Source organism: Lucilia sericata, unplaced genomic scaffold (assembly GCF_015586225.1).
Source record: "Lucilia sericata isolate MDLA Ls3-8-SP2 unplaced genomic scaffold, ASM1558622v1 Contig001398F_arrow, whole genome shotgun sequence".
Taxonomy (NCBI): Eukaryota; Metazoa; Arthropoda; class Insecta; order Diptera; family Calliphoridae; genus Lucilia; species Lucilia sericata.
The window spans coordinates 1-25,601 of NW_023995336.1; the positions used below are offsets into that span (position 1 = coordinate 1).

At 30.3% G+C, this 25,601-nt stretch overlaps 1 protein-coding gene and 1 pseudogene across 1 annotated transcript in view; both read right to left on the minus strand.

Annotated features, from left to right (window-relative positions):
- Positions 1-5: 5 nt before the first annotated feature.
- Positions 6-17,770, minus strand: LOC119611253 (annotated as a pseudogene).
- Positions 17,771-21,292: 3,522 nt separating this feature from the next.
- LOC119611247 (kinase D-interacting substrate of 220 kDa) overlaps positions 21,293-25,601 on the minus strand; it is a 59,755-nt gene continuing 55,446 nt past the window's right edge. Inside the window, 2 exon segments of the mRNA XM_037966768.1 lie at positions 21,293-22,229; positions 22,300-22,575. Coding sequence (XP_037822696.1) covers positions 22,027-22,229; positions 22,300-22,575 — 479 coding nt within the window. The 3' untranslated portion in view covers positions 21,293-22,026.

Sequence of the window (25,601 nt, forward strand, 5' to 3'; positions counted from 1 at the left end):
TCCTTGTAGATGTTTTTCCTATTGGCCAATGGTGCCTTTTCGGTTTCCGTAACAAAGAAGTATTTTTCAAAGTTTTCGGCAATACGATTTGCCCATTCTTTGTAGGTCCACGTAGTTTCTTGACCTGTAATAAATAAGAGTTCAGATTTAGTTGGGTATCTATCTATCTATCTATCTATCTATCTATCTATCTATCTATCTATCTATCTATCTATCTATCTATCTATCTATCTATCTATCTATCTATCTATCTATCTATCTATCTATCTATCTATCTATCTATCTATCTATCTATCTATCTATCTATCTCTATCTATCTATCTATCTATCTATCTATCTATCTATCTATCTATCTATCTATCTATCTATATCTATCTATTTATCTATCTATCTATCTATATATCTATCTATCTATCTCTATCTATCTATCTATCTATCTATCTATCTATCTATCTATCTATCTATCTATCTATCTATCTATCTATCTATCTATCTATCTATCTATCTATCTATCTATCTATCTATCTATCTATCTATCTATCTATCTATCTATCTATCTATCTATCTATCTATCTATCTATCTATCTATCTATCTATCTACTCTATCTATCTATCTATCTATCTATCTCTATCTATCTATCTATCTATCTATCTATCTATCTATCTATCTATCTATCTATCTATCTATCTATCTATCTATCTATCTATCTATCTATCTATCTATCTATCTATCTATCTATCTATCTATCTATCTATCTATCTATCTATCTATCTATCTATCTATCTATCTATCTATCTATCTATCTATCTATCTATCTATCTATCTATCTATCTATCTATCTATATCTATCTATCTATCTATCTATCTATCTATCTATCTATCTATCTATCTATCTATCTATCTATCTATCTATCTATCTATCTATCTATCTATCTATCTATCTATCTATCTATCTATCTATCTATCTATCTATCTATCTATCTATCTATCTATCTATCTATCTATATCTATCTATCTATCTATCTATCTATCTATCTATCTCTCTATCTATCTATCTATCTATCTATCTATCTATCTATCTATCTATCTATCTATCTATCTATCTATCTATCTATCTATCTATCTATCTATCTATCTATCTATCTATCTATCTATCTATCTATCTATCTATCTATCTATCTATCTATCTATCTATCTATCTCTCTATCTAACTACTCACCATTTGGTCCCTTGCGAGTTACACCCTTATATTCGATAACACCACGCTCCGACAGGGATTGCATAAAACGCAATACAGCCATTTCCAAACCAACTAATTCAACTGCTGAACCATCTCTAGGCGTATTAGGGCGACCTCTATTGCCGGCCTTCTCCGAAGAACCCATTTTATCCATCCAGGTACCGCAATTCCATTGATTGCCACCAAATACAAAACCGGTCTCAGGATGAATACCGATTTGATTATTAAAACCATTATCTGTCATATGAGCATCAATTTCATAGCCAGCATTACGTTCACGATATTGCAAACCTTGGAAATGTACTTGCAAAGCCTCTTGCATGACATCGATCAAAACCTGATCAAATTGGCCAGCGCCATGAGGTGCGGAATCATCGTAGGGAAAATGCGAGAAACTTTATCTTTTAAAATATCTTTACCATGAGGAGCTTCCTCAACATATTGCTTAATACTATGCAACCACCACCAAACGGCATCGCGACAATTGAAGCGTGGTTTAGAGCCATTATCCAAAATTAGGTATCAAACCATGACGCAGACATTCGCCGAAACCCAAGATAATATAACGGGCTTCATTGAAACGACCAGTCAGCAACATGAGTCCACGTAGTGAAATGAAAGTATCACGACCCCAACAACGCATGTAGCCAGTAGAGAAGTGAGGTAAACCAGCTGATAAGGTAACACATTGTGCTGGTGGTTTTGGTGGCGCCAAGGCGGGGCTTAAAGCAGGCAAATTTGCTGACTTGCAAGCGGCCAAGAACTGTAGAGTAGCCAAGGCCAAGGTTTGAGGGAAATCATGACCTTCACGTATATGTTCGGGCATTAGTTGATAGACACGTTGTACCATGATTTATAAATACCCACTGACCAAAGCATCAAAATAGCAAGGTATCAAGTAGCGTGGAATATTTTTCATGGGTTCAAAGGCCGATCTAATCCAAGCGGCCAAGGGTTTTGTACTTTCAGTATGGGACAAACGATCCGAAATATAATCTAGAATAATATTTAGCATGTTAGTGAAATTTTAAGCTTTTTGGCCTAAGAAGACTTACCCATCATCCAGTCACCACTACGCAAGTTATTGCACAAAGGATGACCCAAATCATTGCGTGGAGAAATTTCCGTTAAAAGTGAAACAAAACCTTGCAGGCCGCAATAAACGATTTGACCCCAATCAGGTATATCATAGGCAGCACCTCCATAACCTGCATCACGTTCTTCTTGATCACAAGTAAACAAAATTCTATTTAAGTCTGTCAAGTCAAGCTTTTCAGCAATTTTTTGTAATTCATTAAAAGCAGGACCTTCTTCGTGATGTAGAGATTTGGTGAGTGTATGTAAAGTTTCAAAGCTAGTATGTACTCCGGTTTCAAAGAAGTTCTTTAAGAAATATTAAAAATAATATTGATTTTACTTTTATCTGGAAGTTTTGATTACCTTATAGCCACCACAGAACCAGGTTTCAAATTAACAATTTCCAATTGTGTTATATTTCCATCCATATAGGGCACTATACGGAAGACTTGTGATTTAGACAAGGGTATGTGTTCCCTTAAAGTCAATTGGAATTGATTGAAACCATTGAGAACATTTGGATTCTTTTGATGAGGAGCTGGACGATCGAATGGTTTATCTCCCTTCAATGTTAATTCGGCCTCTAAAATGATCTCATCCAGAATACCCTCAAAACGTAAAGGTCTTACAAATGTGGGACCAGCATTGGGATGAGGATAACCAAACACGGTATGAGCTATCAAAATAACACTTTGATGGGTGGTGGGAGAATGACGTGTTACTGCCACAATATCAGGATTCATTTGATCAACAAAGACCTGGGTAAAACCTTCTTCCGCCAGCTGACCATGCAAAATATTTAAAGCTCTCTTGGCGGCTATAATACCGCTCTTGAAATCAACACCTTTGCCCCATTCCTGGTAGGGACGTTCTTCATCAACCACATGAATCTGTTGTAAAAAGTATTATCTTTATATTTTGAAATTAATTTGTAAATTGTTCCATTAAACTTACATGATGAGGCACCAATTCATCGTAGCCACGATTGCTACCAGTGGCACAAGAAGCCATAGCTACTAGAGCTGCCGAAGGCAAAAGATCATAGACAGTTCTTCTTCTCCACCGGTGAGGGGTTATCATGAGTCAATCCATGAACAAAGCATGAGCTATGCTAGGAGCAAATCACGATTAGGATTTTCCAAGAAAGCTCCAACCGGTTCACCGCCATAACGATATACTAAACGTCCCTCCTCATGGGATCCCAAGCAGATAAGGCTTCTCTAATCAACGATGTTATGCCCAAACGATTAACGAAAACATTGTCGGTAGCATCTGAGTTAGTGAATAACTCAGCGACAACATATAAATTGGGATTAACTTCACGAGCAGCATCCAAAAGGTACTCGGCCACATGCAACGGAGTCGAATGGCAATTATCCAAACGAACAACCATCAAAAATACGAGCTGTTGTTACCACATACTCCTTCATATGACTCCACAAATAAGGACTTTCTTCGGGACGACGACCATAACGCAATTGACACTATCACCCCAGGCAATAAGTTCTCTCTTCAAATAAACATTAGCACGACCAGGCTGTTCTTCAGCAAAGTCCTTTAAGGGATCACTGGCTCCCATACCCAACCGTTGTGAGCCATAAAGAATTCACCCATTTTACCATAACATACCCTCCTCAATTTCCAACAAACTCTTGCCGAGAGCTTTAGTTTTAGTGAAATATTGCATAAATACTGGATGTTTAATAGAAATTTCACTAATTCTGGGACCATCCTCCTGTACACGTTCATATCTAACACCAGCCCAAACAGTTCTCAATAGCATAGTTAAGATAATCTTGGATTTCACAACGAACTTGTTCGTTAAACCACTCCAAATGGCGACGGAAAGTATCAGAGCATTTTCTCAAACGAGACTCTTCATCGAAGCAATCGCCATGGAAACCATTAAATATCTCCAAAGCTAATTCCAAATTAATGGTGGCACCCAAACGTTTATATTCCGGATCCGCAATTAATTGTATTTCCGCAAAACGTTCACCTTTCGCTACATTTGTAGGAGGTTCCCTTAATCTGCACTGCTTCATAAACTCCTCCACATAATGCATGACATTGCATTGATACAGTTCGTAAACATTTATTTTGGGTAATAAACCTGATGCAGTTGATAGCTAAGAGCTTGTAAATGATGTTCATGATTTATAACTTTGGGTACTCCGACATTTTCTAAAACACCATAGGCAATATCTTCACCACATTTAGCCAAGAGAGCATCAAGAAGAAAAGCCGGTCTTAAGTAGGGAGCAGTAGCACAAGAATAAGTAGCATCTGGATGTTCCAGCAACCATTCCGATTCATTGGCGGTATGATTTAAAACGATATCACAAATAGAAGCCACCTTAAGTGTTCAAAATGCAACAAAATTAATACATTTTATGGTAAAAACTCTATTTCAAACTTACACCCCATTCCTGACGCATTTTCTTAATAATAGCTTCCACATCATCAAAGGTGACTTTAGCTCCCTTGCCAGCGGCAAAATGAGGATTAACGCGCAATTGGTTGCGCAAAGAATAGGCTGATTTAGAAGCACCCAATTCCTGAATAGGCGTAAAATGAACCATATTGTAACCCGACTCTTTGGCCACTCTCAACTTTGCTTCCCAGGTGTTAATAGGACCCAAAAGTTTGGCCAAAACCGTCTGACAGCGCACAGAATTTAAAGGTATGATTTTCTGAGCCCCTGGTGGACCAACACTCAAATTGGGCTCAACTTGTATATAAAGAGAACCGGCAATTTCTTGCTTTACACTAAAAAAATTTCCAAAACAAAATATATATTAAAATTTTATCAAGTAATTTACTAATTAAAATTCCAAAAATTTACTTCTCTTTAAAATGATACCAAAAGCGAAATGTACCCGACATATTCATATTCAATTCCGTATAAATATCGGTATCCACTACATGTAATGAATTATACTTGTTGGTCGTTATTTTCTTACCACTTTTCAGAAACCAATGTAATATTCTATATTCGGTACGTTTGAATTTTTGATCTGTAATTATTAAAGTTTTCAATATTTATTTACAAAGAATGTAGTGCAATTATAAGATCCTTACCACTATGAGGATAATTGTATACAATACAATTTCACGTCCCAATAGACCAGCATCGGGATGTATATGCACGGTGGAGCCGCATTTCACACGATATAATGTGTGCTCAGCATTTTTACCCTCCGTTATAGGTATGCTGATGGCTTTGGTATTTTTCACCATGCTGATATCCTGAAATTAAAGAAAGTTTTCACAAAATTTATTTTACGGGAATTCAGAATCTGAACATTGAACATTCATTTAAATTAGTATATAGAAGATAATCGGGCTATTGATAAGTAGATAAGCAAACTCTTTCAGAAAATATCTCTAATCACATAAAAGATTTATAAACGATAACATCTATTAGGAATTTCAATACCGGGATAATTAATAAATTTAGAAAGAATAATTTAAAGAATTTTATATATTAATGAAACAATGAAATTCTTTTGATCCTGATAAATAGAATTCAGATAAAATCGATCTGTTCATGACATAATAATCCGTAACTTAATAAACCAATGAAAACCAAACCAACATGCTTCAATGCTCTTTGTCAATATCATTTCGATCAAATTCTATAAATTCATAATCTTCTTCGGTCGGTTCAAGATTGTCTACGGCAGATTTATGATCTTATTCTATTAATTTTTGAACTTTGTTGATAAATTCACAATTCTAATTTTAAATGATAAAATTCTATTAGTAGATTCAAAGAGGCTTAATCTTTATAAAAAATTATTTTGTTCCATTAATCCATAATCTTTATATTAGATGACCTATAGATTTATGATCCTTGTTGATCGAATATTGTTCGATATCTTCAAAGAGTCTTAATTTTCTATATATTTATGATTATCATCATAATTATCATAATCAATAGATTCACGATCGTTTTATTACTTATGTGGGCCGGACTAACTAACTAAGTACACCAACTATCTGAAATATGTTTACGATATCTCCATTAGTTCACAATATACCGAATAAAACATTTTAAAACCACTGGGCGTCATATTCATGATCCATCTATTTTATTCCCACCATCAATAACATGAGATATTGATTACATTTTGGGTCCTAAGTGATTTATAGAATGGGGTCACTCTATAGTCTCCATTTCACATACGAAGTCAACTACTGGGGATCAACTCGTAAACATCTATGTCAAATTTCTCCGCGATATCTCCAATATTACCAAAATAAAACATTTAAAAAACACTGGGCGCCATCACGATCCCACTATTTTATGCCCACCATCAACAAGATGAGATCTTGATTACATTTCGGATCCTTATTAGATATAATAGACGTCCGTTTGCCTTGAATTTTGGGGTTGAATTTTTTCACAAATATTCTTTATTTACAATCACAATGCGAAATTTTAGTCCAAGATTTCACCTAGACCACGCATACAAGTGTTACAGTTAAAGCAGCAAATAATATTATGATTTTAAAGGAATCGTTACAAAATTTTTGCACCAATTAGTTTTACATAACCAGAAATTATACTTTAAAGTAAGAACATAGATCTCATATGTTCAAACAAATTAATCACTCTTTTAAATTTTATAAAACACGGTCCATAATAGACCATAACCAATGCACAGTGGTATAGGAAAAAAAAGAGGGAAATAATTCGGTAACTTCTAAACGGTTAATCCGATTTTAATGAAATTTAGTATGCACAAAGAGGAGGTGTTGTCGAGTTTAGGTTTTGAATTTGGACCTTATAGGCCAACCAGGGGCCCGGCGGGGGTCCTCAAATTAGGACACCTCGGCTATGTTAAATTTTTAAAACGATCCTATTTCTTCATTTGAGTTCCGATTTAAAAAAAATTTCGTATATAGAATCTCCTCATCGAGCACAATGTCGTCGTAGCAGTAAATTATCTGTTATAGTTTAGGAGATATTCGCATTTGAAAATTAAAATTTTAAAATTTTTACCGTCCTTACTTTAGTTTTTTGATAATAGCGGGTCTAAATATTCCCGATTTTCGCCATTTTTTTTATTCGCTAAACAACAAGTTTATATATCAAGCAGTGAAAGAATTATGTAAAAATCATGACTGAGTCCAAAGTTATAGGCATTTTAATTTAAAAAATTAAAAAAAGGAGATTTTCTGCCATTTTTTTGGGAAAAAAAGTAACTTTTTCTTTTTAAGTTATCTAAAAAGTTTCTAAGAAGATGTATATAGAATTTATACTTTTTGGAAAGCTGACTTTACATAAAATACGATAAATGAAACAAAACCTAAACATTTTTGATACCGAGGGGACCAGGTCCATCCAAAAAAACCCTATTTTTTATGGAAAATTACATTTTGAGCAAAAATTCTCAAATCGCATAGTCGATATCAAATTATAGTGACCTGTTTTATATGACCCAATATGTTCTTAATCATTTTGTAACGGATTTCGATAACCCCGCCCCTGGTATGGATATAATAGGCAAAAAACCAAAAAATACCATTTTTGGGATATTTTAAAACTTTTTTGGGAATTCCGGGATTTCTAATAAGAAAATTCGAAATTTTTATTTAATTTTGGATTTTGAGTAAAAAAATCTACCTAACTGTAAAATTTCATCAAAAAATATTCATAAATAAAATTTTTATTGCAATTTGAAAAATTTGTATCTTCGCAAAAACTGAATAAAAAACATTTTTTAATTTTTTTTAAAAAAAGTATTCCGCGAATTTTTTAATTTTCAAAAATTATATACAGTTTTGAAAAATAGACAAAATTACCTTTCCATTGATATATAACATGCCTACCTAATGTTTTTTAAGTGACAAATTAATTAGGGAAAACTCAACATCTATTATCAAAAAACTAAAGTAAGGACGGTAAAAATTTTAAAATTTTAATTTTCAAATGCGAATATCTCCTAAACTATAAGAGATAATTTACTGCTAGCACATTTTTTATAGTGCTCGATGAGGAGATTCTATATACGAAATTTTTTTTAAATCGGAACTCAAATGAAGAAATAGGATCGTTTTAAAAATTTAACATAGCCGAGGTGTCCTAATTTGAGGACCCCCCGCCGGGCCCCTGGTTGGCCTATAAGGTCCAAATTCAAAACCTAAACTCGACAACACCTCCTCTTTGTGCATACCAAATTTCATTAAAATCGGATTAACCGTTTAGAAGTTACCGAATTATTTCCCTCTTTTTTTTTTTCCTATACCACTGTGCAATGGCGGAAGAATCGAATACAAAAAGATCTAGAGGTCCATATGTCTGATTTGTGAATGTATCATATATGTATATGTATCTACATCTGGTAACTAGAATGTCCCGAGAAACATGGTAATGTTCTAAAACTCTTTTTAATCAAAATTAGCCTAAAGAGATTACAATTATTTTTCATAGGCCGGGATTTTGAATTGATTCATAGAATTTACAAATTTTATTTTTCCATATTCACTACAATAATACGCTTCGTTTGAAAAGTCCACGGGACACTCTACTGGTCACGTTAAGTATGATAACTGTACAACCGCAATTTTCTTAAACAATTATCTATAATGCGTGTAGAATACATAATTCTTTAAGAAAAGAATGAAAAATTTCCAAATAAATTTTACTACTAGCATCAAAGTTGAATGATTCATATGTCATTGCCAAATTTTAGAGGAGAAAGTCTAATGTGATCATTTCAATAGGAGAATATTTGAAATAAATTATTTAAAGTTTATGGCTATAGTATTTAACAATTTTATATTTCAATAAACAAAATATGTACATACATATGAATGTATAGCACGAACATGTGCTGAAAAAAAAACTAAATATCTCGTGTACTCAGATATTAAGGGTACATTCTTTATACTAAAGAATTGATCTAAATTTTTGTTGAAAACATATTATGTCATTCGTTGATTTAAAAGTCATATCACTTATTTCACTTTCAATTAATGGTCTGCATTTGAGAAAATAATAAAAAAAAAACAATTATGTTTAATTTAACACTACAAAATATTTACTAAATTAATAGATGAACGATTTTCAGTATAATTGATATTGCTATTGTTGTTGTTGTTATTAGTATTGATTGTAGTGGTGGCGCCCCAGACATTAGAGTTATTTGTTTTTGAAATATAATAACCTATAGTTATTAATGCAAACCACAATTTATTATTAGATTTATATATTTTAATCACAATTTCAAATCAAAAAAAAACTAAATTTATTTAAATCTATTTTTAACACACACACACAAAATTAGTTTAAATTATGCACTTTACACCATTTTACACATCACACAGACACATGCTTTCCATTTTATAATTATTATTCAAAACACATCATTAAACTTATTAATATAATTTATAATTAGAATAATTGATTAAGCACTTCTTGAAAACAACATCACTTAAAAAAAAACATCATCATTAAAAAAAGTATTTAGCAATTTTATTTAAAAAAAAAAAAAAACAAAATTAACCCAAACATACCTCAATACTTTGAGTTCTTGATGTTTTATTACCCATAATTTTAAATATTTTATTCGATAATGATTGTTGTTGTTCTTGTTTTTGTTCGGATCGTTGTTGTGTTTTCTGTTGCAGTGGTTGCTGTTGTTGTGATTGATATTTTGTTTTAACAACTGTTCGTTCATCGGTGGTACTAGTGACAGGAGTGTCTTCATTGTTCTTTGACTTTCTACTAATGTCATTTTGTTCGTTTCTATTTGTATTCCTATCAACGGCAATGACATTTTCTTCTTCATTTGTCAGCTGCTGATAGCGTTCATATGCCCAACGCACTATATACAGACTCAAGACAACTGTTAGAGCAGTTGAAAAATTTCGTTGTACCACTTTGAAAACCCATTGGATACCATCGAGCCACCACATTTTCGTTTATGGTTCAAAACTAAGATTTATTTATTTAAATTTAAATATGTTATAAATATAATAGTAGTTAAACAAAAAAAAAAAGTTTAAAAAAATATATATTTAAATATATCAATAGATAGAAGGCATTTCAAGTTTACGGCTTGAAAGCGATAAGTTAAATGATGCTTGGAAAAAAATAAATTTGAAAAACAAGTGAAGCATTTAAACAACAAAAAAAGCTTCAGGAAAAATTGTACAATATGTATAGACGATATACAATACAGAGAGAACAACAAAACACAAGTAAATAGTAAATACACTTTAAAGAATAATTTGTTTGAATTGAAAAGAAAAGAATTCAAATAAGTAAAATTGAGAATTGAGACAATACACATTGAAGAAGACAATAATAAAATACAACAGAACAAAAAGAAACTTCCAAAATGGTTAAAAAGAAGTAAAAGATAGATTAGGAGAATGAATTTCTTAATTAATGAATTTAATATGGAATTGTTATAGAATGGATCAGATTGAGTACTATTGACCTTCTTCACATCGATAAATTCCACAGAATCCCTATGATATACATATTAAGTACTTTTTATACCCTACACCACTATAGTGGGGAGGTCATTATGCGTTTGTATCACATAGAATCACTTTCTGAGTCAATTAAGCTATGTCCGTCCGTCTCTGAATCTTATGTACCTCAGCACACAACTTTCTTTAGCTCAGGGTCAAAGCCTATTGAAAATGATTAAAATCGCCCCTATACAACCGTACCCCCGAATAGGGCTCTTGAGCTCATAATTATGTTAAATGTTTTATATTTCTATTGGAACAATTTAGTTTTGTATAAGTCCGATTTTCTTAATGATCAGGTATCATATGACCTTAGGCCCCTTCAGAAAGTGAATTAAAGGATAATAATTTACTTAAAAACACTGCTTAAATAACTTTAATGTCAACGTAAATCCCTCTACCAATATTAATAAGGATAGGCCCCCGTATAACCGCTCTTTTAGAAAAATATGTACTTTTTTGCCAACAAATTGTTAAAATAGTACGGAATTAAACGGTGAAAAAAAACTTCTTTAAAATGGTTGGACTATACATTCTTACTTGTTTTTATATTAAAAACTTTCACAATATATGGACTATAGACTAATTCCTAGGTATTGGCTAGTCAATAGACGAGACCGTAGAATCAATCAAATTTCTTAATTAATGAATTTAATATGGAATTGTTATAGAATGGATCAGATTGAGTACTATTGACCTTCTTCACATCGATAAATTCCACAGAATCCCTATGATATACATATTAAGTACTTTTTATACCCTACACCACTATAGTGGGGAGGTCATTATGCGTTTGTATCACATAGAATCACTTTCTGAGTCAATTAAGCTATGTCCGTCCGTCTCTGAATCTTATGTACCTCAGCACACAACTTTCTTTAGCTCAGGGTCAAAGCCTATTGAAAATGATTAAAATCGCCCCTATACAACCGTACCCCCGAATAGGGCTCTTGAGCTCATAATTATGTTAAATGTTTTATATTTCTATTGGGACAATTTAGTTTTGTATAAGTCCGATTTTCTTAATGATCAGGTATCATATGACCTTAGGCCCCATACAAATTCCCCTTAAGAAAATGAATTAAAGGATAATAATTTACTTAAAAACACTGCATAAATAACTTTAATGTCAACGTAAATCCCTCTACCAATATTAATAAGGATAGGCCCCCGTATAACCGCTCTTTTAGAAAAATATGTACTTTTTTGCCAACAAATTGTTAAAATAGTACGGAATTAAACGGGGAAAAAAAACTTCTTTAAAATGGTTGGACTATACATTCTTACTTGTTTTTATATTAAAAACTTTCACAATATATGGACTATAGACTAGTTCCTAGGTATTGACTAGTCAATAGACGAGACCATAGAATCAATCAAATTTCTCAATTAATGAATATAATATGGAATTGTTATAGAATGGATCAGATTGAGTACTATTGACCTTCTTCACATCGATAAATTCCACAGAATACCTATGATATACATATTAAGTACTTTTTATACCCTACACCACCATAGTGGAGAGGTCATTATGCGTTTGTACCACATATAATCACTTTCTGAGTCAATTAAGCTATGTCCGTCCGTCTCTGAATCTTATGTACCTCAGCACACAACTTTCTTTAGCTCAGGGTCAAAGCCTATTGAAAATGATTAAAATCGCCCCTATACAACCGTACCCCCGAATAGGGCTCTTGAGCTCATAATTATGTTAAATGTTTTATATTTCTATTGGGACAATTTAGTTTTGTATAAGTCCGATTTTCTTAATGATCAGGTATCATATGACCTTCAGCCCCATACAAAGTACCCTTCAGAAAATGAATTAAAGGATAATAATTCACTTAAAAACACTGCTTAAATAACTTTAATGTCAACGTAAATCCCTCTACCAATATTAATAAGGATAGGCCCCCGTATAACCGCTCTTTTAGAAAAATATGTACTTTTTTTGCCAACAAATTGTTAAAATAGTACGGAATTAAACGGGGAAAAAAAACTTCTTTAAAATGGTTGGACTATACATTCTTACTTGTTTTTATATTAAAAACTTTCACAATATATGGACTATAGACTAGTTCCTAGGTATTGACTAGTCAATAGACGAGACCGTAGAATCAATCAAATTTCTTAATTAATGAATTTAATATGGAATTGTTATAGAATGGATCAGATTGAGTACTATTGACCTTCTTCACATCGATAAATTCCACAGAATCCCTATGATATACTTATTAAGTACTTTTTATACCCTACACCACTATAGTGGGGAGGACATAATGCGTTTGTACCACTTTCCGGGTCGATTAAGCTATGTCCTCAGCACTTAACTTTCTTTTAGCTTAGGGTCAAAGCCTATTGAAAATGATTAAAATCGCCCTCATACAATCGTACCCCCGAATAGGGCTCTTGAGCTCATAATTATGTTAAATGTTTGTATCTCTATTGGGACAATTTAGTTTTGTATAAGTCTAATTGTTACTAACGATTTTCTTAATGATCGGGTATCATATGACTTTAGGCCCCATACAAAGTCCCCTTCAGAAAGTGAATTAAAGGATAATAATTCACTTAAAAACACTGATTAAATAAGTTTAATGTCAACGTAAATCCCTTTACCAATATTAATAAGCATAGGCCCCCCGTATAACCGCTCTTTTAGAAAAATATGTACTTCTTGACAACAAATTATCAAAATAGTTCGGAATTACACGGAAAAATGATTGGACTATACATTATTATTTGTTTTATATTACAAACTTTCATAATATATGGACTATAGACTAGTTCCTAGTATTGTCTATTGACTAGTCAATAGACCAGACCGTAGAATCAATCAACATTTCAATAAAATATTCAATCGAATACTAAATAGAGCTAATCGGCTGTTTAGTGACTAGTCCTTAGATCTATTCATAGAATAGTCTATCGACTGGTGCATATATATATATATATATATATATATATATATATATATATATATATATATATATAACTGGTCCATAGAATAGTCAATAGAATAGTGACAGAGATTAAACGTTTATTTAAAAGTCGACAGAATGGACTGTTATAACGTCATAAAAATTGACACGATATCTCGATAACTTGATGTGATGGAGATATTCTGAAGCAGATTCAGCACAGCTCAATCCTTTAGAAAGGGATATTTTGGTCTCTGGTTTAAAAAATTGTTGGTCTGAGTAATCGAATTCCATTCCGAATTCCGATGAGAACCAATTTATATTTAAGTAGTTATATTTCTACACTGTTATTGAAATCGTTTCAGAAATTCACTTTAACGTTTGAAATTCGTTTGTAGATATTCTCATTATGATGAAATTCGACATTTAAATTACTATATTATAGTCCTAAGCCTGCCGAATATAAGTATTGGTCGTAGGTGCAGAAAAGTATTAGACCATGTATTAATCATAACCGTCCAACTGTCACGATAGAGAGGAACTAGGGTCTGAAACATTATCGATGCAATTTGTAATGGCCCTCATAAAGGTCCTCATCAGACAATAACATTAACATTTGACATTTAGCATTTGGATCGGGACACTGGAATCGGGAGAATGGAAATAGCTTAGGACTAGTCTATTATAAGAATATAAGGGTCTCATACATAATGAAATCTTTATTTTTTATAAAGGTTTGTTTTATTGACATTTGCTAAAATTTGATTTTGAATATAGGTTCACAGAAATTGAGAAACAAGAAATTTAAACAAATAATGAACCGGTATTAACCATATGTGTGAAGCGCCGGCTAAATTGTACAACTGGTTATATGTCAATCTTGCAAGAACCGATTTACATACAACGTATTTGTAAATTAATTTCAAATATTTAATTGATGATTTACTGCAAAAAAGAGAACTTTGATCTTTAACTCGAACATGCTTTTTTATTCTCGTGATTATTTTGGCAAAACATTTCATTTCGTATTATTATTTTATTTTCAAACATTTTTATATATATCTTTCTTTCTCGACAATTTGCATTTTTTTTTTTTAATTTGTTTATTTTCTTTTTAAAAATATTTGTCGCGCCTTTTTCTTGATTTTCTTTTGAAATGTCGTCGCCTTGAGCCATTTGTTATTAAACAAATGTTTATCGTAACGTAAAAAAAATCACTTTTACTTTCGATTACCTTTTCATCAGGTGATTCGTAAGAGAATGTTTTTATTTTTAATGTTATTTCTCAACCTATTATTAGATAGTATTTATTGGTTTGACTACCGCATACCAAGAACGTCATGAACGTCGTGAATTTCTTAAAATAAATTGAGAAAAATAAAACAAATTTTCGAAAATGTCAGATGGATAAAGTACAATTATATATAAACAAGAAAATTATTTCGGGAAAAACGAAATTATAGAAACTTTTTTACAGTTTAAAAGAAATACAATTAAAATGTATTTAAGTAATTTGTTTTCGAATACTTTTGAAATATTTTAGAATTTTCTCAAGGTGTAAAATTTTAGGTGTCATTATTATTTTACTTTCTTGTTTTTATTCTGTTCATCTCATCCGATTCGGAATATTTTTAAAATATAATCTTTATTATGAAAAAATTGTTAAAACATTATCAAAATTTTCCATTTGAGAATAGATTTAACCATTCTGAATAAAATAATACTTTATTCCCAAACTTATATTAAAAAAAATATTAAAATTTAATTTTAATCACTAAAATATGGCTGAAAACGAATCTCAAAATTACCATTTTATTTTCAATTTATTTTTAACAACATTTATTTAATTTTTTCTAATTTGTTATAATTTGTTTTTATTTATACTAAATGCAACTAGCGATAAAATAGTTTCAAGTTCAATTTTATCAGTGCATAGGCGGTCACATAGTGATTGCGAGAGATGTTGTGATTAAAATAAAGGTTATAAGCAGAGATTGAAAGGAATGTAATCATTATTTGTAATTAGTTCAGTGCTTACTCTCCATGTTAATTGTTTAGTAATCGGAAATTTGCAGTTTGCTGAATCATATCATCAGCTGATTGTATAAAATCTAAGACCATATTGGACTGTATGAGAAGTGTGTGTAGAAAATGCTATTAGGCAATATAAAATTTATGGAATTTATAGAGGTTAAGATAAAATAGTGTTTAAACCTTTATCGACATATTGGACTTTGAGATGATATAACAGGTTTCATGATAAAGGTATCATCGGGCTGTTATACCGCCACAAATATAATCAGAATGGGATTTTTACAAATTCATGACACAATATCTGGAAAAGCTGATAAACCTTTAGAAATGTATACTTTGGTCTCTGAGTTCCGACTGTTTTCAAATTTTGTTGGCCTGTGTATCGCGGTGACTGTCCTTCAAAAACGATGACAATGACGCGATTAATCCAACTTTGAAATACTCTTATACTTTTCAGGGGCAGCGCTAAATCCTAATACTGAATTGTATAGAATGCTTATTTTCTGTAAGATATCGTTTCAGGAAGGATCATGATTCAATAAGCTTTAAAACCCGTTTTTTTCCTTTAGGTTTAGACATCTCAAAGAAGATGAAGATGTAACAGAAGTTAAACTTTTATTTTGAAGGCTAACTGATATGGTGGGCAAATGCTGATACAGCTGAAACCATAAGCATAAAGTGGACCCTTACCAAAATTACCGTTACCGTTTTATAATAATTTTAAGAATAGTTTTTTCTATATAAAATGTCCGTGATGCGTTAACGGTAACGCTATGCTATATTTAGCGATGAAATACACGTTTAGTTTTACTACCGTTACAGCTAAAATGTCGATATTGAAATAAACAAAAGTACCGTTATCTCTGAAATACCGTTGTTACCGTTATTTTATAATTATGTTAAAATAATTTATTTTTTCTTTAGTTATTATTACTTTTGAAAACTGATACCGCTAAGCTGCCATTAGCTCTAAAATACACGTAAAGTTGTTCGACCGTTACCGTTAAAATGCCGTTATTAAAATAAACAAAAATATCGTTACCGTTATTTTATATTTTAATACTAACACCGGTATTTTTTTGTTTGAAAACAGTTGCCAACCTTGAAAATTACATTTCAGTCGGATCTGCTTTATTTCCAAAATTTTAAAACTGCCAGCAGTGTTTTATTAAGACACTGTTCTCACTATCTTTATTGAAATAATGGGAATGAGCCTTACCGTTACCTTTTCGCCTTATCGAAACGATTTTAAACTTTTCTGGTTTTTCTTGTTAAATTTAACTTAAAATAATATCGGATACACTAACCACAAACGGTAAATCAATAACTATATAATTTTAAACTTTTTAGCAAATTTAGCTTCATCTACAAAATTTCACCAATGAAATAATTACTTTACATTTCTGTCATTAACATTGACATTACATATCAAGTGCATTGTTTTTAAAAGTAAGGTTATGCAGTTGATTATTGCACAAACCCGTTATTTTTTCAATATAATTTTTAAATATTTTCACTAATTTTTAATCTTTCTGAATTTGTCTTTAATTATCAAGTGATTAAACAAAATTCACAAACTCATTCCAACAATTATCACATACTTATACTTTTTCTATAAGTAGATACACAATATTTAAGATATTTTAACAACTTCTTTGACAAACACTTTATTAATTTATCACCAGTTTATGTTGAAATTTAATTTCCTTCTTTTAACAAACTAATTATTATTAATTTTTTAATTATATTTTATTAAAAAAAACCTTTTTTAAATTACCTAAATTTTCTTTAAATCACGATGTGTTTGAGACGTACGCAGGAATCGTTTTGAATGTGAAATAATAATTTTTCAAATGTTTCAAGGTGACCTTTTGAATGAAAACTTTTTTTTATTTATTTATTCCCTCTTTTTCATAATATACTCAGTACGAGAATCACTTGTATGTTTTGGGGCCAAACACTAACCAACCACTCGTTCGCTTACAGAAAAGTAAACTAAACAGCTGTTTCAGTGGTTTGTTTTTATTTAAATGCGGCCGCTTTTGCTGCTCTACATGTTGTGCTTTTCGTTTATTTATTTTGTGTGACGGCATGTTTTTCTGTCCCCCAAATTAATGACGACTTTAGTTTTTTTTATTTTGTATCTTAAATCGTCACTATTTATTATATATACACAATCGTTGTGTTTATCAAAAATACCGGCGAAAAGTAGACATAAACAAAACCGGAAAATTTTGCAACTAAACAAAATTGTAGTGAACTGTCAATGGGTGTACGAATGAAAGAATAACGATAAGAAACTAAGAAAATGAATCTTAAAGATACCGTGAAATAAGATAGAAAAACTTTATAAAAAAGCTTATTTTAAGGGTTACCATGACTTTATGAATTAAAATAAGATGTAAAGCTAAACTACATATTTCAAAAGATAGAAGAGTAAATTTCGATAATTTTCCATAAGAAATTTAAATTTTTTTTTTAAAAAAAGATAAATTTTCGAAATTTTTCTGCAAAAAAAGAGAAATTATGGAAAACTTCCAATAGAAAATATTAATTATAAAAATTTTTCTATAAAAAAAGATATATTCTCGAAAAATTTCTGTAAAAAATGATAAATTTTTGAAAATCACCTACAGAAAAAGATAAATTTCCGAAATTTTTCGAAAGAAAAGAAAAAAATAAAAAAAAAAATTAAAAAAGGAAATTTTGAAAATATTCACTAAAAAAATAGAAACTATTGAAAATTTTTTATTAAAAAAGATAATTTTACGAACATTTTTTACAATTTTCTAAAAAAAACGATAAATTTACCAAAATTTTCCATAAAAAACGAACAATTTACGAAAAATTTCTATAAAACACGATTATTTTACGAATATTTTATATAAAGTAGAGAAATTTCGGAAATGGAAAAAAATTGCTATAAAAACGAGAAATTTTGAAAATTTTCTAAAAATAGTGAAATTTTGAAAAAAAGAGAAAATGTTGAAAATTTTCCTATAGAAAAGAGTGAAATTTCGAAAATTTCCTATAAAAAAATAAGATTTCGAAAATTTCCTATAAAAAAAATAAAATTTCGAAATTTTTCTATAGAAAAGAGAAAATTTAGAATTTTTTTTTATAGAAAAGAAAAAAATTTGGAAATTTTTTTTATAGAAAAGAAAAAAATTTGGAAATTTTTTTTATAGAAAAGAGAAAATATTGAATTTTTATTCTAGAAAATAGAAAATTTCAAAATTTTCCTATAGAAAATAGAAAATTTCGAAATTTTCCTATAGAAAAGAGAAAATTTCGAAATTTTTCTATAGAAAAGAGGAATTTGAAAGAAAAATTTCAAAATGTTTCTATATTTTCCGTAGAAAATATTCTATAGAAAAAAATTTCGAAAATATTCTATAGAAATGAGAAATTTTTTACGAAAATTTTATATAAAGTAGAGAAATTTCGGAAATGGAAAAAAAATTGCTATAAAAACGAGAAATTTTGAAAATTTTCTAAAAATAGTGAAATTTTGAAAAAAGAGAAAATGTTGAAAAATTTCCTATAGAAAAGAGTGAAATTTCGAAAATTTCCTATAAAAAAATAAAATTTCGAAATTCTTCTATAGAAAAGAGAAAATTTGGAAATTTTTTTTATAGAAAAGAAAAAAATTTGCAATTTTTTTTTTTATAGAAAAGAGAAAATTTCGAAATTTTTTTTTTATAGAAAAGAGAAAATATTGAATTTTTATTCTAGAAAATAGAAAATTTCGAAATTTTTCTATAGAAAATAGAAAATTTCGAAATTTTTCTATAGAAAATAGAAAATTTCGAAATTTTCCTATAGAAAAAAAACGAGAAATTTTGAAAATTTTCTAAAAATAGTGAAATTTTGAAAAAATAGAAAATGTTGAAAATTTTCCTATAGAAAAGAGTGAAATTTCGAAAATTTCCTATAAAAAAAATAAAATTTCGAAATTTTTCTATAGAAAAGAGAAAATTTCGAAATTTTTTTTTTTATAGAAAATAAAAGAATTTCGAAATTTTTTTTATAGAAAAGAGAAAATTTCGAATTTTTATTCCAGAAAATAGAAAATTTCGAAATTTTACTACAGAAAAGAGGAATTTTAAAGAAAAATTTCAAAATGTTTCTATATTTTCCGTAGAAAATATTCTATAGAAAAAAATTTCGAAAATATTCTATAGAAATGAGAAATTTTAGAAAATAGAAAAGGGAATTTTTGGTAAATTTTCTATAGAAAGTAGAAATTTTTCAAGATTTTCTATAAAAAAGAGAAATTTTCGAATAGGCTTTGTATTACTTCAATGAATAAATAAAAATAAAAATAAAATAAATAAATAAATTTTTAAAATTAATAAAAGAGAATATTTTGAAATTTTTCTATAAAGAGACATTTACCAAAAATTTTTTATAAAAAGAAAATTTCAAACTTTTTGAACTTATTTTGACATTGATGATCAGCTAGCTATATGATATGTTGGGTGAAATGCATCGTATTTAATAAAGTCTAATATTGACCATTTGTATGGCATCTAGTCATTACCTGATTTCTTATTCCAAATTTGTAGACATTATACCAAAAAGAGTTAAACGAACTAATTTTGTTTAAAACAAAATAAAGTTGAATTTTTATTTAATAAATACATATTTTCAAAATAATTTTGAAAATAATTTCTTGTTATTTGTATATACACAACATACATATAATAACTATCTTACAAAGCAATAAATCAAGTGAAAGGCCTTGAATCTTTACGCAAATACTAATATTATTTTTTTAAATTAAATAAATTTATGTTTTTTTTAAGTTTTATTATTTTTTTTTTTTTTTTGTTGAAACAATATATTTAATTAACAGTGTTTTTAAGTATATAAATACATAAAATATTCGAAAATATATATATATTTGTATCAATTCTCTAATAAATCTATAATATATAAGTGTGTAAACATGTTGTATACTTTTGTTGGTTTTTTGTTTCTAAAACAAAGAAAACTCCTGAAAACAATTAAGTTTAATTAAAACTGAAAATAAAATTTTGAGCAGCATATGTTTGTTGTTGTGAGGAAAAAAAAATAATTTAAACATTTGATCAATTCCGTTTAATAATTTATTGTTGTTTACTGCTCAATTTTTTTTTTAAATTTAAGTCTTAAAATTCATATTTATGTAATTACATTGTATTATTTTTATAAGTACTATTAAGGTAATTGGTTTCTTAAACAAAAAACAATTGTACACACAAGGCGGATAAAAAGGAAAACATGGACTGGGGAAATATATAACAATGGAACAACAAATGTTTTTTTACCCTTAGACGAGATCATAGAACAGTCTATAGACTCATCCATAGAGTAGTCGATATATTGTTGATTAGTCTATAGACTAGAACATAGACTAATCCATTGACAAGTCCATAGACTAGTATATAGACTGGTCAATGGACTAGTCCATAGACTAGTCTATAAAATAGTAAATAAAGTAGTAAATGGACTAATCTATAGATTAGTCTATAGACTACATTAATCCATAGACAAGTCCATAGAATAATCAATAGAATAGACCATAGACTAATTCATAGACTAGTCAGTAGAAGAGTCTATAAATTGATCAATAGACTAGTCCAGAGACTTTTCCATAGAATAGTTCATAATCTAATCAAGAGTTTAATCCAAAGACTAGTCAGTAAACTAGTAAATAGACTAGTCCATAAATAGTAAATAGTCAAGTCCATAGACTAGTCAATGGAATAGTTTATAGACTGTTCAATAGTCTAGTCCAAAGACCAATAGACTAGAGTAATCATATTAGTCAATCGATAAACTAGGCAACATTCTAGTCCAAATAGTTTATAGATAAATCAATAACTATACCAATAGACTATGTAGTAGTCAACAGATTAATCCATAGAATATACCACAGTACAGTCCATAAGCAAGTATGTACATAGAATAGACCATAAACTTGTACATATGTTGGTCAATAGACTGGTCCATAGATTGATAAAAGTACAATAGTACTGAATTTTCCATTCCTGGGTTGTTTTCCTTTGACCTTTCTTCCATATTTAAAAATTATATTTAATAAACACAAGACTCCAGGAAATATGCCTTTTCTCCATTAAATCATCAACATGTAGATTCCCTTTTTAGCCGATATCTTTAAAACTATATGTCTATATAAAATTGTCTTAAATTATACGTATAAATATGCCGCAACTATTAGAAACAAAACACACAACACGATATGATATGAAATGTCACTTGTGTACGGTGAATACCAATGGAGCCGATTCATCTTCCTGCAATTGCTCCAAAAGTGTTGTACGATTTATTGGTCTTTGTATGTTGGCGGTATGTTGTTGTGATTCAATATCATCATAGTCAATCGATGATGATCGCACCAATTTAAATTGTGAATTACCCTCATTTTTAGTTATAACCAAAGAGGCGGGACGGGGACCTTAAATGGGGAAATGAAGTTTTTATTGAAAAAAAAAATATCATATAAATTTTAAGTAAATATAACTTACCCGATGGTGGTTTTCCTTGTCTTTTTTTACCATTGCCTAAAGAGCTTGTTGCCGCTGCATCATTCGATTTTTCCGATACATATTCTATATTGGATGACGACGATAACTTTGAATTACTGTTCGTATGTTTGATCGATACTCGCTTTTCGGTTTTAACACTACCCTGCTGTTTAAGTATCGAATCTCTACGTGTTTGTACGGGTGATGATGGTGGCATTAGATTAGTATTTATTAGAGTAGATGAAAGTACCGTAGGTGGTCCTTGTAATTCATGATCTGTAATGAAATTGCGCATATAGAGGGAAAAAAGTGGATAGATTTAGTTGGAACAAAAAAGGTGGAAAATAGAAATGTACATACATATGTATATAGAGAAAAGAAAAAGACACATATAAGTACATAAAATAGTAGTTACAAATACAGTAGTTAGCAAATAGTTTTAGTTATAATATAAAATTAAATTATAGATAATGAATGGAAAGATGTTGGAATTTCCTATTGGTTAATCTTACCTTTTTGGAATGGTTTATTATATCTAATTCTTTTTTTCATTCACGAATATGAGTCATAATTTTCATTTATTGTCGAAATTTTTAAAACTTAACACAAAAACTAAACGATTTTCTAATATTCGAACTTCTATTGGAATAAGATAATATCCATGTTAATATTCATATCAAATGGAAAGCAAATTCTTCATCTAATTATAAACTTCCATATTTTTATACCAACTATTAAAAAATGTTGTATATTGATATTGTCGAAGAATTGATTCCTTGAAAAGTAGATCTGTATAGTATTTAAAGCTCCCCTAAGTCCATAACGCTTTCACAGGACCACTTTCGAAGTTAACAATTTCCAACTGGTCTAAACTTCACACTAATGTAAATTAGCCGAGTCATTTTCCATCCCTGGGCATCATCATAGAATAAGACAAAGTTTTTATGAAGCCGAGATCATGATTTTGAAATAGAAATGTAAAATTATTTCCCCTTAGAATATTTTTTGGAAAACGATCAAGCTCATCGATCAAGGCTAAAACTGAGAATGAGAAGGGTAACTCAAGCACTATTTTTTGTTATTCGGTCCTATGTACTAGCGTCAAAGATCACTGTTTCAAAATCAGTCCTAGTTATATATAAAGATCCGCATTTTTATAAAATTTAGGTTTTTAGGTCGATTGTCAAGCTGCTCCTAGAGCACTGACCTGGCATACGGTACATTCGCTTTTGGTTGTAGATTGTAGAAATGCTCTTTGGGACATTATGAGACAGTTTACTATTAGACTGTGTTGGGTGCCGGGGCACTGCAATGTGCATGGTAACGAGGTTGGCGACGAACTAACTTGATTAGGTTCGAACCTTGACATAGATGATAGGGAAAGAAGTGTGAGACCAACCATCTGTCACTATTATAAGTTAATTTTCAAGAGAATCCATGAAAACATAAACCAGTGCTGGAATAGTAGAATGAATTGCAAAATATCATAACGATCTAGGGTCGGTTGTGACAATTTATGTCGATAGTCAAGCTGCTCTTTGAGTATTGGTATGTCATACGGTATATTCACATTCTTTTCTGGTTCTAAATTGTGGAAATTCCCTATGCTAAATGTGCTTGGTAGTGAAGTTGCAGACGAATTAGCTAGCTTAAGTTCGGACCTTGATATATATGGTAAAACTATCCATCTTTCACTATTACAGGTTGGCATAAGTATGTGAGAATAAGTTCAACCAATCCCAGAATAGTAGGACGAATTTTAAAATATCAAAGGCCTTATGGCCAAAACTTGATGTGAGAGCTACCAAGATACTTATAGAACTGGATAAGGGTTCTTATACGGATGTTAACAGGGCAATCTTATCAGATCGTTATGATATCGAATCAGTTTCGTCGCTTTCCATATCTCTAGGATCTATGTTTGGAAGACACTACATTCACATATGGATATCAGTGATGTAGACAGCGTTGTTGTATTTGTTGTAACAGCTTTAACTATACAATTTTTAATCCGGGGGTTCTGTATTTAGGTTCAAGCCAAGAAATTGGACTACTTCAATAGGCAACAACAGCAACAACTACATTTAGACAGCGTCATTCGTGCTGGTATCTATGTTGTACCCGTAGCTGAAAACTGCACAGATATAAAATAGGCTGGAAGATCGTACATTCACCAGGGAGCCTTTTTTATGCAAAAGGAGTTAACATGATCAAGTAGACCTACTTCGTACATATTTTTGTAAATCGTCTCTTGAAGGTTTAAATAACGAAGACTCATAGAGTCCAGCAACAAAATGTTCTTTAGGTGACAGCTACAGAATGATGACCAAGGCCGCTTGTGGAGTACTACTAATGGCACTAGTAATGCCAAAAGAGCCAACACTTTTGAGCTATTTTCAACTATTATTTATCTAAGCCTCCTACTAGACAATGCAACCATAATTTAGAAGAGACCTAACAACCGATTTTTAAAACCAATTTACCATTTCTTTTCTATTGAGTATCTTTTTTAGTCATTAATGATTATTTTCTTTCCATGAAATCTTCTTATTAAGTCTATGAATACTGAGCTCCTCTAGATAAACTCGACGCCATCTAACTTTGGCAGCCTGTAGTACTTTACCTTATACCTTCTGGTAAATAATACCAGTTCCGTTTTCCCAGGATTTACCCCCAGTCCTTTAGTTCTCGCCTATAACTAGAGTTCACTTAGTGCAGTCTCCATGATATCACTAATCGTGCATAGGAATTTTTCTTTGACCAATAATCTGCATAGGCAACGATCTTCCTAACTTAAGATTCAAATAGCCTTAGGATACCGTTAGTAGCCACCAAAGAGGCGATAAAACACCTTCTAGTTTCGATTTCATAATTCTGCCGCTAAGCATGCAGACAATCCAATCCAAAAAGTCCTGAACCCTGAGCTCTATAAGGAAATCCCTAATAGTTATATTTTTCAGCGGAATCAAAAGATCTTTGAGATTCTACATACATAGTTGCTATTAGTACTTAAAAAACATTAACAAAACCAGAAAAAATATTGCGCCCAATGAGATCTTATTTTCATTATAAAAACAAGTAAGAAAGTATAGTCGGGCGAGGCCGACCATATGATACCCTACACCAGTTATGAATATTAAATGTGATTTATTTTTCATAGTAAAGCATTTATTTTCAATATTCCCTTGTTCCGATACATTTAAGCAATTTATGGATGAAAAACTAATTTTCTGAAAGAGGCTTTATATGGGGGCTAGGGGCAAATATGGACCAAGCCCGATAAAATTTTGTGAATATATTTA